The sequence below is a fragment of the Mustelus asterias genome, unplaced genomic scaffold, assembly GCF_964213995.1.
Source record: "Mustelus asterias unplaced genomic scaffold, sMusAst1.hap1.1 HAP1_SCAFFOLD_661, whole genome shotgun sequence".
Classification (NCBI taxonomy): Eukaryota; Metazoa; Chordata; class Chondrichthyes; order Carcharhiniformes; family Triakidae; genus Mustelus; species Mustelus asterias.
This window is the reverse complement of record NW_027590610.1, coordinates 121,023-137,014: the sequence shown is the minus strand read 5'-3', so window position 1 is coordinate 137,014 and position 15,992 is coordinate 121,023. Positions and strand designations below refer to the sequence as shown.

General features: G+C 47.0%; 1 protein-coding gene across 1 annotated transcript in view; it reads left to right on the top strand.

The window, feature by feature from the left end:
* The window catches only part of LOC144487239 (uncharacterized), a gene marked incomplete at its 5' end in the record, with an annotated part of 190,749 nt that overhangs the window by 93,559 nt on the left and 81,198 nt on the right, over window positions 1-15,992 (top strand). The window contains one exon of the mRNA XM_078205315.1: window positions 13,893-14,031. Coding sequence (XP_078061441.1) covers window positions 13,893-14,031 — 139 coding nt within the window. The remainder of the gene's footprint in view (window positions 1-13,892; window positions 14,032-15,992) is intronic.

Genomic DNA, 15,992 nt, shown 5'->3' with positions numbered 1-15,992 from the left:
CCATATCCCTACATATTTACCCACTAATCCCTCTGGCCTATGCATCCCAGGACACTTAGGGCAATTTTTAGCATGGCCAATCAACCTAACCCGCACATCTTTGGACTGTGGGAGGAACCCGGAGCACCCGGAGGAAACCCACGCAGACACAAGGGGAATGTGCAAACTCCACACAGACAGTGACCCAAGCCGGGAATAGAACTCAGGTCCCTGGACCTGTGAAGCAGCAGTGCTAACCACTGTGCTACCCTGCCGCCCATCCTTGCTTTAAAAACATCCTTGCCTTATCCTTCCCTATCCTTGCCTTAAAAACATTCAATGAGGTAGCCTCAACTGCTTCACTGGGCAGGGAATTCCACAGATTCACAACCCTTTGTGTGAAGGAGTTCCTCCTCAACTCAGTCCTAAATCTGCTCCCCCTTATTTTGAAGCTATGCCCCTAGTTCTAGTTTCACCCACCAGTGGAAACAACTTCCCTGCTTCTATCTTATCTATTCCCTTCATAATCTTATATGTTTCTATAAGGTCTCCCCTCATTCTTCTGAATTCCAGTGAGTATAGCCCCAGTCTACAAAGAACAAAGAAAATTACAGCACAGGAAATGGCCCTTCAGCCCTCCAAGCCTGCACCAACCATGCTGCCAGACTTAACTAAAACCCCCTACCCCCTATTCCCATCCTATTCATGTATTTGTCTCTCTATTCCATTCTATTCATGTATTTGTCCAGATGCCCCTTAAAAGTCACTACTGTATCCGCTTCCACTACCTCCCCCTGCAATGAGTTCCAGGCACCCACCACCCTCTGTGTAAAAAATATGCCTCGTACATCTCCTTTCAACCCTGTCCTTTGCACCTTAAATCTGTGCTCCCTAGTAATTGACTCTTCCACCCTGGGAAAAAGCTTCTGACTATCCACTCTGTCCAAGCCTCTCATAATCTTGTAGACTTCTATCAGTCACCCCTCAACCTCCGTCGTTCCATTGAGAACAAACCAAGTTTCTCCAACCTCTCCTCATAGCTAATGCCCTCCATACCAGACAACATCCTGGTATATCTTTTCTGCACCCTCTCCAAAGCCTCCACATCCTTCTGGTAGTGTGGCGACCAGAATTGAACACTATATTCTAAGTGCGGCCTAACTAAGGTTCTATAAAGCTGCAACATGACTTGCCAATTTTTAAACTCAATGCCCTGGCCAATGAAGGCAAGCATGCCGTATGCCTTCTTGACTAACTTCTCCACCTGCATTGCCACTGTCAGTGACCTGTGTACCTGTACATCCAGATCTCTTTGCCTATCAATACTCTTAAGGGTTCTGCCATTTACTATATATTTCCTATCTGTATTAGGCCTTCCAAAATGCATTGCCTCACATTTGTCCGGATTAAACTCCATCTGCCATCTCTCCGCTCAAGTCTCCAACCGATCTATATCCTGTTGTATCCTCTGATGGTCCTCATCGCTATTCGCAAATCCACCAATCCTTGTGTCGTCCACAAACTTACGAATCAAACCAGTTACATTTTCCTCCAAATCATTTGTATATATTACAAACAGCAAAGGTCTCAGTACTGATCCCTGAGCAACGACACTTGTCACAGCCCTCCATTCAGAAATGCACCCTTTCCACTTCTACCCTCTGTCTTCTTTGACCAAGCCAGTTTTGTATCCATCTTGCCAGCTCACCTCTGATCCCATGCGATTTCACCTTCTGCACCAGTCTGCCATGAGGGACTTTGTCAAAGGCCTTCCTGAAGTCCATGTAGACAACATCCATTGCCCTACCCTCATCAATCATCTTTGTCACTCATCTACTCCCTTTTCCCCAGGGTGGAAGAGTCAATTACTAGGGGGCATAGGTTTAAGGTGTGAGGGGCAAGGTTTAAAGGAGATGTACAAGGCAGATCTTTTACACAGGGAGTAGTGGGTGCCTAGAACTCATTGCCGGGGAGGTAGTGGAAGCGGATACGGCAGTGACTTTTAAGGGGCGTCTTGACAAGTACATGAATAGATGGGTTTAGAGGGATATGGTCCCCGGAAGGGTTTTAGTTCAGTCAGGCAGCATGGTCGGTGAAGGCTTGGAGGGCCGAAGGGCCTTCCTGTGCTGTAATTTTCTTTGTTCTTTGTACTCAGTCTCTCTTCATAAGCCAACCCTCTCAACTCCGGAATCAACCTAGTGAATCTCCTCTGCATCCCCTCCAGTGCTAGTATAGCCTTTCTCAAGTAAGGAGACCAAAACTGTACACAGTACTCCAGGTGTGGCCTCACCAGCACCTTAGAAAAACCTACAAAAGGTTCAGGGAACTAGGTACTGTTAGAAATCTAGATGAGTATACGACTAGTAGGAAGGAACTTAAGAGGGAAATTAGAAGAGCAAGAAGGGGTCATGAGAAGGCCTTGGCAGACAGGATAAAGGAAAACCCCAAGGCATTCTACAAGTATGTTAGGAGCAAGAAGATAAGATGGGAAAGATTTATGAACATCTGGAGAGGAATAGTGTGATCAGAAATAGCCAGCATGGCTTTGTCCGAGGCAGATCATGCCTTACGAGCCTAATTGAATTTTTTAAAGATGTAACTAGACACATAGATGAGGGAAGAGCAGTAGATGTAGTTTATATGGATTTCAGCAAGACGTTTGATAAGGTGCCCCATGCAAGGCTTATGCAGAAAGTGAATGGGCATGGGATACAAGGGGACATTGCCTTGTGGATTCAGAACTGTCTTGCCCACAGAAGGCAAAGAGTGGTTGTAGATGGGTCTTTTTCAGCATGGAGGTCAGTCACCAGTGGAGTGCACCAGGGATCTGTTCTGGGACCCTTGCTCTTTGTGATTTTTATAAGTGACCTGGATGAGGAAGTGGAAGGATGGGTTGGCAAGTTTGCTGATGACACGAAGGTTGGTGGGGTTGTGAATAGTGTAGAGGGATGTCAGCAGTTGCAACGAGACATAGATAAGATGCAAGACTGAGCGGAGAAGTGGCAGATGGACTTCAACCCAGATAAGTGTGTGGTGGTTCATTTTGGCAGGTCGAATAGGGTGAAAGAATATAATATTAAGGGTAAGACACTTGGCAGTGTGGAAGATCAGAAGGATCTTGGGGTCCGGGTTCATAGGACGCTCAAAGCAGCGTCGCAGGTAGAGGCTGTGGTTAAGAAGGCGTATGGAATACTGGTCTTCATCAATAGAGGAATTGTGTTTAGAAATCGGGAGATAATGCTGCAGCTGTATAGGACCCTGGTCAGACCCCACCTGGAGTACTGTGCCCAGTTCTGGTCGCCTCATCACAGAAAGGATGTGGAAGCAATAGGAAGGGTGCAGAGGAGATTTACAAGGATATTGCCTGGATTAGGTGGCATGCCTTATGAGGATAGGTTGAGAGAGCTAGATCTTTTCTCCTTGGAGAAGCGAAGGATGACAGGTGACTTGATAGAGGTGTATAAGATGTTGAGAGGTATTGATAGAGTGGATTCTCAGAGGCCTTTACCCAGGGCTGATATGGTTGCCACAAGAGATCACAGGTTTAAGGTGCTGGTGAATAGGTACAAAGGAGATGTTAGGGGTAAGTTTTTCACTCAGAGGGTGGTGGGTGCGTGGAATCGGCTGCCGGTAGTGGTGGTGGAGGCGAATTCGATGGGGTTTTTTAAGAGACGTTTGGATAGGTTCATGGACGTTCGTAACATAGAGGGTTATAGGTAAGCCTAGTAGGTAGGGACATGTTCGGCGCAACTTGTGGGCCGAAGGGCCTGTTTGTGCTGTATCTTTTCTATGTTCTGTGTTATACAGCTGCAACATAACCTCACTGTTTTTAAACTCCATCCCTCGAGCAAGAACAAAGAACAAAGAACAAAGAACAATACAGCACAGGAACAGGCCCTTCGGCCCTCCAAGCCCGCGCCGCTCCCTGGTCCAAACTAGACCATTCTTTTGTATCCCTCCATCCCCACTCCGTTCATATGGCTGTCTAGATAAGTCTTAAACGTTCCCAGTGTGTCCGCCTCCACCACCTTGCCTGGCAGCGCATTCCAGGCCCCCACCACCCTCTGTGTAAAATATGTCTGTCTGATATCTGTGTTAAACCTCCCCCCCTTCACCTTGAACCTATGACCCCTCGTGAACGTCACCACCGACCTGGGGAAAAGCTTCCCACCGTTCACCCTATCTATGCCTTTCATAATTTTATACACCTCTATTAAGTCTCCCCTCATCCTCCGTCTTTCCAGGGAGAACAACCCCAGTTTACCCAATCTCTCCTCGTAACTAAGCCCCTCCATACCAGGCAACATCCTGGTAAACCTCCTCTGTACTCTCTCCAAAGCCTCCACGTCCTTCTGGTAGTGTGGCGACCAGAACTGGACGCAGTATTCCAGATGCGGCCAAACCAACGTTCTATACATCTGCAACATCAGACCCCAACTTTTATACTCTATGCCCCGTCCTATAAAGGCAAGCATGCCATATGCCTTCTTCACCACCTTCTCCACCTGTGTGACGTCACTTTCAAGGATCTGTGCAATGAAGGACAAAGTTCCATTTGCCTTCTTAGTTAGCTGCTGCACCTGCAAACCAACTCCTTGTGATTTTTGCACAAGGACACCCAGGTCCCTCTGCACAGCAGCATGCTGCAATTTGTTATCATTTAAATAATAGTTCATTTTGCTGTTATTCCTACCAAAATGGATGACCTCACATTTACCAACATTGTACTCCATCTGCCAGACCCTCGCCCACTCACTTAGACTATCTCTATCCCTTTGCAGACTTTCAGCGCCCTCTGCACACTTTGCTCTGCCACTCATCTTAGTGTCATCTGCGAATTTTGACAGACCACACTTGGTCCCCAATTCCAAATCATCTATGTAAGTCGTAAACAATTGCGGTCCCAACACTGATCCCTGAGGCACACCACTAGTCACTGATCGCCAACCAGAAAAACACTCATTGAGCCTCACTCTTTGCTTTCTGTTAGTTAACCAATTCTCTATCCATGCTAATACATTACACGTAACACCGTGCACCTTTATCTTGTGCAGCAGTCTTTGGTACGGCACCTTGTCAAATGCCTTCTGGAAATTCAGATACACCACATCCGCAAGTTCCCCATTGTCCACTGCACATGTAATGTTCTCAAGGAATTCCACCAAATTAGTCAAACATGACCTTCCCTTCATGAACCCATGCTACGTCTTACCAATGGGACAATTTATATCCAGATGTCTCGCTATTTCTTCCTTGATGAAAGATTCAAGCATTTTCCCTGCTACAGAAGTTAAGCTAACTGGCCTATAGTTACCCGCCTTTTGTCAACCTCCTTTTTTAAACAGTGGCGCCACATTTGCTGTTTTAAAATCTGTGGGGACCACTCCAGAGTCCAGCAAATTTTGGTAAATTACCACTCGTGCATTTGGTATTTCCTTGCCATCTCTTTTAATACACTGGGATGCATTCCAGCAGGGCCAGGAGACTTGTTAGTAATTACAATTACGAACAAACTTGCTCCCCATTGATTTAAAGTGAATCTACATCTAAGTTGATTAAACAAAAACCCTCACACTGCCTGGCAATCGCCCTTTATTTTATATCATTCTACACTGATCATCAAATTCAATATCCTGATCCCCTTCTTCCCCCCACATCCCTTGATCTCTTTAGCCCCAAGAGCTATATCTAGTTTCTTCTTCAAATCAGACAACGGTTTGGCCTCAACTACATTCTGTGGGAGTGAATTCCATACATTCACCACCCTCTGGGTGAAGAAATTTCTCCTCAACTCAGTTCTAAAAGGTTTCCCCCTTATCCTAAAATTATGACCCCTAGTTCTGGACTCCCCCACCATCAGGAACATTCTTTCTGAATCTACCCTGTCTGACCCTGTTAGAGTTTTATAAGTTTCTATGGGATCCCCTCACTCTTCTAAACACCAGTGCATAGAATCCTAACAGGCTTTGTCTCTCCTCATATGACAGACCTGCCATCCCAGGAATCATCCTGGTAAACCTTCGCTGCATTCCATAAATTATAGGAGCAGAATGAGGCCATTGAGCCCATCGAGCCTGTTCCGCCATTCAATCATAGCTGATATCTTTCTCAATCTCATTCTCCCGCCTTTTGCCTGTAACTTTTGATCCCCTTACCAATCAAGGACCTATGTATCTCAGCCTTCAATACACTCAATGAACTGGCCTCCATAGCCTTCTGTGGCAAAGAATTCCACACATTCACCACCGTCTGGCTGAAGAAATTCCTCCTCATCTCGGTTCTAAAGGGTTGTTCCTTTACTCTGAAGCTGTGCCCTTGGATCCTAGTATCTCCTACTAGTGGAAACATCTTCCCCACGTCCATTCTATCCAGGCCTTTCAGTATCCTGTAAGTTTTAATGAGATCCCCCCTCATCCTTCTGAACTCCATCGAGTACAGTTCCAGAGTTCTCAAGCATCAAGCTTTTCATTCCTGGGATCATTCTCGTGAAACTACCCTGGATTCTCTCCAAGGCCAGCACATCCTTCCTTAGGTGCGGGTCTCAAAATTGCTCACATAATTCCAAATGTGGTCTGACCGGAGCCTTATAAAACTTCAAGCCCCTGCTTTTGTGTTCTCGTCCTCTTAAAATGAATGTTAACATTGCATTTGCCTTCCTAACTACAAACTCAACCTGCAAGTTAGCATCAAGAGAACCCTGAGTTCCCTCTATAGCCAGGACATCCTTCCTCAGATAAGGAGACCAAAATTACGCACAATATTCCAGGTGTGGCCTCACCAATGTCCTATACAATTGCAGTAAAACATCTCTATTCCTACACTATACTTTTATGTTTCTCCCCATGGCCAGAGAGGAATCTGGAGTGGGAGGGGGAGGATCCAGTTATTGTGGTTTTTTTGGGAACCAAGGATACTTGGAGATTGGTTCTGTATGGAGGCATTTGTGCTCTGAAACGCTAGAAAGGTTGTTATCTGTTGATTGTTACCTGAACAACATGCCAATCTGGCACAGAGTGTGACAGATTTGTGCCTCAGGGTGGTGTGGGCATCAAGTGCCCAGGGGTAGGGAGCTGCACCTTTAGCATGGCTGGGGGCTACAGTCCTGCCAAAACCTACAACTGATGCATTAGTCTTTAAAAAAACAAGACACTGGGTGAGGCAGTGGAGGGAGGTGAGAGATTGGAGGGAGACGATGGATTAGAACATAGAACATAGAACATTACAGCGCAGTACAGGCCCTTCGGCCCTCGATGTTGCGCCGACCAGTGGAACCAATCTAAAGCCCCTCTAATCTACACTATTCCAATATCATCCATATGTTTATCCAATAACCATTTGAATGCTCTTAATGTTGATGAGTCCACTACTGCTGCAGGCAGGGCATTCCACGCCCTTACTACTCTCTGAGTAAAGAACCTACCTCGAATATCTGTCCTATATCTCTCACCCCTCAATTTAAAGCTATGTCCCCTCGTGTTAGCCATCACCATCCGAGGAAAAAGGCTCTCAATTTCCACCCTATCTAATCCTCTGATCATCTTGTATGCCTCTATTAAGTCACCTCTTAACCTTCTTCTCTCTAACGAAAACAACCTCAAGCCCCTCAGCCTTTCCTCATACGATTTTCCCACCATACCAGGCAACATCCTGGTAAATCTCCTCTGCACCCTTTCCAACACTTCCACATCTTTCCTATAATACGGCGACCAGAACTGTACACAATGCTCCAAATGCGGCCGCACCAGAGTTTTGTACAGTTGCAGCATGACCTCCTGGCTCCGAAACTCAATCCCTCTACCAATAAAAGCTAACACTCCGTATGCCTTCTTAACAACCTGGGTGCCAACTTTCAGGGATCTATGCACATGGACACCGAGATCTCTCTGTTCATCCACACCACCAAGTATCTTACCATTAGCCCAGTACTCTGTATTCCTGTTACTCCTTCCAAAGTGAATCACTTCACACTTTTCCGCATTAAACTCCATTTGCCACCTCTCAGCCCAGCTCTGCAGCTTACCTATGTCCCTCTGTAACCTGCCACTTCCCTCTGCACTGTCCACAACTCCACCGACTTTAGTGTCATCCGCAAATTTGCTAATCCATCCTTCCACGCCCTCATCCAGGTCATTAATAAAAATGACAAACAGCAGTGGCCCAAAACAGATCCTTGCGGTACACCACTAGTAACTGAACTCCAGGATGAATATTTCCCATCAACCACCACCCTCTGTTTTCTTACAGCAAGCCAATTCCTGATCCAAACCACTAAATCACCCTCAATCATTGGATTGGAAGGAGGCAAGTGAGTAGAGTGAGGCGAGGGGGTGGAGGGAGGTGAGTGGGTGGAGGAGGGCATGGGGATGGAGGGAGGTGAGTGGGGCAGCACAATAGCATAGTGGTTAGCACTGCTGCTTTACAGTGCCAGGGTCCCAGGTTCAATTCCGGCCTCGTGTCACTGTGCAGAGTCTGCACCTTCTCCCCGCTTTTGTGTGGGTTTTCTTCATTTTCCTCCCACAGATGCGCGGGTTCACTGGATTGGCCATGCTAAGTTGACCCCTAGTGTCAGGGGATTAACAGGGTAAATATGTGGGGTTATGGGAATAGGGCCTGGGTGGGATTGTGGTCAGTGCAGACTAGGTGGGTCAAATGGCCTCCTTCTGCACTGTAGGGATTCTATGATTCTACGATTCTATGGGTGGAGAAAGGTGAGGGATTGGAGGGAAGCGAGAGATTGGAGGAAGGTGAGGGAGTGGAGGAAGGGAAAATGCAGGATGTAGAGATTTGAGTAAAGGCGGGGTAAAGTGGGAGGGGCTGGGTTCAAGTGGCAGAGTGGGAGGGGCAGAGTGGGCGGGGCTGGGTTCAAGTGGCAGAGTGGGAGGGGCAGAGTGTGAGGAGCAGAGTGTGAGGGCAGAGTGTGAGGGGCCAAGTGTGAGGGGCAGAGTGTGAGGGGCAGAGTGTGAGGGGCAGAGTGTGAGGGGCAGAGTGTGAGGGGCAGAGTGGGAGAGGCAGAGTGGGAGAGGCTGGGTTCAAGGGCCAGAGTTCAAGAGGCAGAATTGAAGGGCAGAGTGGGAGGGGCAGAGTTGGGCACCGGAATTTTACCACCCCACCTGCCATGGAATCGAAGAGGACAATGGAAATGTCCGTTGACGTCGGGCAGGATTTTCCAGTCTCAGATTAAGCGAAGCCATAAAGTTACCCGCTGAGAGTTCAAAACTAAAACTGTCTCCGTGAATAATAATGAAAAGATCATTAGAAACCTCAATGTCGATTGTTCAAAAGATTCACAATAAGAAAATAATAATGGCACCAATTGAGAGAAATGGCTCTGATCTCCACAGGGAGAGTTCATTGGCTTGAGATGGGGCATCCGCCCCCCTCAGAGGGCTGAGCGCTCATTTCATTGGTCGGCAGCTCTCTAATCCCAGCAGCACCTGAAGCTGTGGGGCACAGAGCTGGAATTCTAAGTTGACCCCACACTGAATCCTGGGAGTCCAGGAGTAGGTAATGTGTCTCAGGGCTGGAAGAAGAACTGAAACCTGAGGGGTGGGCACAGGTGGTGGGGATGTTGCATGGTGGCAGAGTGGTTAGCACTGCTGCCTCACAGCGCCAGGGACCCGGGTTCAATTCCAGCCTCGGGTCACTGTATGTGTGGAGTTTGTACATTCTCCCCAGTGATCCATCTTCTTCCCATGGTCCAAAAATGTGCGAATTAGATGGATTGGCCATGCTAAATTGCCCCTTAGTGTCAGGGAGACTAGCAGGGTAAATACATGGGGTTATGGGGTTCGGGCCTGGGTGGGATGGTTGTCAATGCAGGCATGATGGACCGAATGGCCTCCTTCTGCACTGTAGGGATTCTATGATGTTGGAGGAGAAGCTGGTGGAGAGAACACCAACTGGGGACGGACCCTGTGAGGGTGTCACCTGATGTTGAAATAAGGTCCCCCACTTTTCTCACCCGAGGGCTGAACAAGCTGTCTCACCCCCTCCCCACTTCCCTCTTCCCCCCATGCATGACCTTGAACTCCACCCACCAGCCTGAACATTGCCACTGGCTGGGAAATGGTCCTTAAGTAATCATTGATTGGCCACTTAGGGAACTGAATAGGAGTGAGGGTGGGTGGAATGGCCTCGACTTTGCTTATCCCACTGTAAAATTGAGGAGAGATGGGGTGGACGACAGCCCAGTGGGAAGGACATTTGCGGAATTCTACAGGCAGTCACTCATCTCCTGGAAAGCCACCAACGGGGCAACATCCAATTCTGCCCCATGGTTCCATCGTGGCCAAGGTCAGGATATAAATATTCCAGAATACATCTGGAAAAGAAAGGTAGGATGGGAAAAGAGGAGTCAGAGTCTGAATAGGAATGGATAATGCAAGGGGATTAGTGTCAGTGTGTGCACAGCTGATTCATGTGTCTAGTGTGTGGCTGAATAGCGTGGAGATGTTTCCCATTTTTGTGTGCTACTTTGATTCTCATTCTCAGCCCAGACCATTGGCTAGTAGCAATGTGAAAGAGCGGGAGTCAAATGTATAAATCTCTCTGTGTCAGTACACAGCCTCTTCATTGGCAGATCCTCAGCTGTGTCTCCTCATGGTGACATATGGAAACAGCCCCAGGTTAAATCTTCAGAGGAACCCGAAGGAGCCTCAGGCCCCAGGACACGAGGTCACCGGCATATGGACACATCCTGATACTCATGAGCCAACCTCCCAGCTTTGGGTGGTTAGCTCCACTGCCTTGAGCATACTGTGGGAGAGTTGTAGGCTAAGGGAGTAAAACCGTGCCAACAAAACTCAGTAACAGTTTTAACAACACCAGGTTAAAGTCCAACAGGTTTATTTGGTAGCAAAAGCCACCAGCTTTCGGAGCGCTGCTGTTTCATCAGATGGAGTGGAAATCTGCTCTCAAACAGGGTTACTGTGTTTACCCCAGTCCAACGCCGGCATCTCCACATCAACAAAACTCAGTGGCAGACAGATATCTGAATGTATCATCCTTCCAGCAATGGCTGCAAGCAAGCTAATGCCACACACAGTTCATGGCATTCCGTTGGGCATAACCAGGATATTCAGGCAGCCCAGGCTTTTCAAAAATGTTGCCCAGTCTTGTGGGCTTTCCAGTTTTGCTGCAGAAGGCGGACATAACATTGGGACAGCGGCGATGAGTGATAAGGCCAACTCGATTGGCAGAGTGAATGGGTTCTTGTTGCAGGGCAATATCAGGGATCGTTTCTTTTATATTTTAATTTATGTGTCCGTTCATATTTTATTTAGTTTCAGTGTAATACATGCAGGGTACATAGAGCAAGCCCAGAGAGCCAGGCCTCACCAGAGGGAAGAAAAGGGTTAACACAGACAGCTGGAGGTCTGCTCCGCTGACAGATAATGATTAATATATGTTACCTACTCCTTACAATTGTAATGCGCAGAAGATCTTTCTGAGTTATCACGACAGTGGGAGAACCGGCATTGAGACAGCCAGGCTCCATACTGTCTAGGGAGATCATAGTCTTCTGGTAAACACGATCACCGAGCAGAGTGGGGGAGCAATTAACACATCATTGTAGATCGGTTGGGCAAACACAACACTTTGACATTATAATCGGGTAAACAGGAAGTGTCCAGAGAGATGATTAGCAGGGATGAACTGAACAATGTATTTGCATGATGAGATTAAATTATATGGAGAGCGTACAATGTACTTTTCTGTTACCAGGATGTTGCCCTGGTATGGAGGACATTAGCTATGAGGAGAGGTTGGAGAAACTTGGTTTGTTCTCACTGGAACGATGGAGGTTGAGGGGCAAACTGATAGAGGTCTACAAAATTATGAGGGGCATGGACAGAGTAGATAGTCAGAAGCTTTTTCCCAGGGTGAAAGAGTCATTTACTTGGGGGTATAGGTTTAAGCTGCGAGGGGCAAGGTTTAAAGGAGATGTATGAAGCAAGTTGTTTACACAGAGGGTGGTGAGTGCCTGGAAGTCACTGCCAGGGGAGGCAGTGGAAGCAGATACGATAGTGACTTTTAAGGGGCGTCTTGACAAATACATGTATCCAACTTGAGGAATTAGTACGATAATATAAAAATTTGCAACTCGGAAAAGTATAATAGCCTGTATGAATCTACAATGAGCAGAGGGAACTCGCAGCCGCCTGGGATTTCAGGCCCGAATTCATCTCTCCCTCATGCATGTGGAATAAAAACTTTTCTTGAAGTTCGACATGGTCTCCAAGGCTCCACTTGTTTTATTTCCCGGCTCAGGTCACTGTCTGTGTGGAGTTTGCACATTCTCCTCGTGTCTGCGTGGGTTTCCTCCGGGTGCTCCGGTTTCCTCCCACAGTCCAAAGATGTGCGGGTTAGGTTGATTGGCCAGGTTAAAAAAAATTGCCCCTTAGAATCCTAAGATGCGTAGGTTAGAGGGATTAGCGGGTAAAATATGTGGGGGTAGGGCCTGGGTGGGATTGTGGTCGGTGCAGACTCGATGGGCCGAATGGCCTCCTTCTGCACTGTAGGGTTTCTATGATTTCTATGATACAGTGCTATGGGCTGTCTCTGGTTGTGGGAGAGACCATCGTGCCCCAATGGTCAACCAGCACCTACCTCAGGTTAGGCAGTCACTGACTAGCAAGGCACAGTCTACCTGTTTCAATGGGCACTTAGAGCTTAGTCTCTGCTCAACAAATGGATGGAATTCCATTGCGCCAGGAAAAAAAAACAATTGAAAAAAAAAATGCCAACTCTTCGATAGGCAATGCAAACGTCAGGATCACAGGACTGATAGACAATTTGTAGCTTGCTAATCATTGCCCATAATGCAAACATGATGGACATGGAAATTGATAGGCTGAACATTGAGGTATCTTCCCTAGGAGAGACCCGGCTCAGCCAGAGTGGATCATGGAAAGGAAAACATGGGCGGAACGGTGGCACAATGGTTAGCACTGCTGCCTCACAGCTCCAGGGACCTGGGTTCGATTCCCGGCTTGGGTGAATGTCTGTTTGAAGCTTGCACATTCTCCCTGTGTCTGCTTGGGTTTCCTCCAGGTGCTCCGGTTTCCTCCCACAGTCCAAATATGTCCGGGTTAGGTTGATTGGCCATGCTAAATTGTCCTGCAGTGTCTCTGGATGTGTAGGTTCAAGGGATTGGCGGGGTAAATGTGTGGAGTTGTGAGGATAGATTCTGGGTGGGATTGCAGTGGGTGCAGACTCGATGGGCCGAAAGGCCTCCTTCTGCTCTGCAGGGTTTCTATGATTCCTAGGATTACACCTTCATCTGGCAGGGGAAGGGTTCAGAGAGAATATGTGAGCAAGGTGTAGGCTCCAATACAAGGAACTCAATAATAGATTCTCCCACAAATAGTTCAGAACGTGTTCTTGACATTCACCCTTTAACTCAAACATGAGGTCCTCCTGCCTCAGATGTTATGATCAAGGAGAGAGAAATGAGAATAGGCAGAGACTACTTCAGTTTTGCTGCTTTGTACAATTAACACGTTCTTTCAGAACAAACCATGTCACAAGTAGAGAACATTGTCACCAGCTGGATCTGATCATCACCAGATGTAACTGAGCATCATCTTATTACACACAGTGACGACAGTGTTGACTCTGCTCCAGGTCACTCCCTGGAAACGTTTTCAACCTGGGTGTGAAATTCAGTGGCGATTTCCAGGCTGAAAGAATAAATATTTTAAAATACAAAGTCTGATGTTTCACTGAGCTGGGAATTGCAGTGAAAACTGGTTTCAAAAAGGAGCAAAGTTTCCAGCTGACATTTCAAGGATTTGATATCAGAGAAATGGCTGAAATGGAGGATTTTAAATGTCTCCATGGAGACGAGCCAGTGTGTAACATTTCTGAAATTTTTTGTTAACAATAAACATCTTGCTGTTATTTAGCTGCAGTCTCCAAATCCTTCGACCCGTGTGTAAAACACAGAGTTCTGAACCAGCCATGGAGGAGCACAAACTGTGTGGGGAATCTGTGTTCTGATTCGGTTCAATGTGATCAGAGTCTTGTTCTTGGATGGTACAGATTCAAAAGGTAAGATCCAGGGGAAATCTCTGTTAAACCCGTCAATGAAACAGCAAAGAGACTGGGATCATCATTCAGAGCAAAGGGAATACTGGGAAAGGGAAGATGCGCATTCTACAGAGTGAAGCATGGGGAATATTGGGAGAGAGACACTGAGGTGTGACACAGGAAAGAACAAGGTATTGGAGCTGTTTGCAGGCTCCAAATCGGACAAATCTCCAGCTCCAGATGAATTGTGTCCCAAGCTGCTGTGGAAGGCGAGGAAGTAGATTGCAGGGGCTCAGACGACAGATAATGTGGTTCTGCTGTTTCAGAAGGGTTGTAGACATAAGACATCATAAACGACAGACCAGTGAGTTTCACATCAGTGGTAGGTAATCCATTGGAGGAAATTCTGAAGGACAGCATCTATTTCCACTTGGAGAGGTTAGGTCAGCATGGCTTTATCGGAGGGAGGTCATGCCTAACAAATTTCATTGATTTTTTTTAGGAGGTGACCAGTTTTGTGGAGTCAGAGTCATAGAAGTTTACAGCATGGAAACAGGCCCTTTGGCCCAACTTAACCATGCTGCCCTTTTTATAGAAATCATAGAAATCATAGAAACCCTACAGTGCAGAAGGAGGCCATTCGGCCCATCGAGTCTGCACCGACCACAATCCCACCCAGGCCCTATCCCCACATATTTACTTGCTAATCCCTCTAACCTACGCATCTCAGGACTCTAAGGGGCAATTTTGAACCTGGCCAATCAACCTAACCCGCACATCTTTGGACTGTGGGAGGAAACCGGAGCACCCAGAGGAAACCCACGCAGACACGAGGAGAATGTGCAAACTCCACACAGACAGTGACCCGAGCCGGGAATCGAACCTGGGACCCTGGAGCTGTGAAGCAGCAGTGCTAACCACTGTGCTACCGTGCCGCCCAAATTTTTGTAACCCCTAAGCTAGTCCCACTTTCCCACGTTTGGCCCATATCCCTATAGACCCATCTTATACATGTAACTGTCTAAACGCTTTTTAAAAGACAAAATTGTACCCGCCTCTACTACTACCGCATCTGGCAGCTTGTTCTAGATACTGACCACCCTCTGTGTGAAAGAATTGCCCCTCTGGACACTTCTGTATCTCTACCCTCTCCCTTAAACCTATGCCCTCTAGTTTTAGACTCCCCTACCTTTGGGAAAAAATATTGACGTTCAAGCTGATCTATGCCCCTCATTATTTTATTGACTTCTATAAGATCACCCCTAAGCCTCCAACACTCCAGAGAATTACAGCACAGGAACAAGCCCTTCGGCCCTCCAAACCTGCACCAACCATGCTGAACTAAAACCCCCTACCCTTCTTATCCCTCCATTCCCATCCTATTCATGTATTTGTCAAGACGCCCCTTAAAAGTCACGACCATATCTGCTTCCACTACCTGCCCCGGCAGCGAGTTCCAGGCACGCACCACCCTCTGTGTTAAAAACATGCCTCATACATCTCCTTTAAACTTTGCCCCTCGCACCTTAAACCTATACTCCCCAAGTAAATGACTCTTCCACCCTGGGAAAAAGCTTCTGACTATCTACTCTATCCATGACCCTCATAACCTTGTAGACTTCTATCAGGTCGCCCCTCAACCTCTATCGTTCCAGTGAGTACAAACCAAGTTTCTCCAACCTCTCCTCATAGCTAATATGCTCCATACTAGGCAACATCCTGGTAACTCTTTTCTGTACACTGTACGCTCTCCATATAATTTAATATTATATTTTTCTAACAGAGTGACCAGAACTGTACACAGTATTCCAAGTGTGAAAGCCTTTGAAAAGGTCTCACATAGGAGTCTTATAAAGAAGGCAAATGAACATGGGATACAGAGTAACTTAATGAGGATTAAAAATTGGCTTAGTTGTTGTAGACAGAGGGTGATGACAGAAGGTTACTTTTGTGACTGGAAGCCAGCGTCTAGTCACGTACCA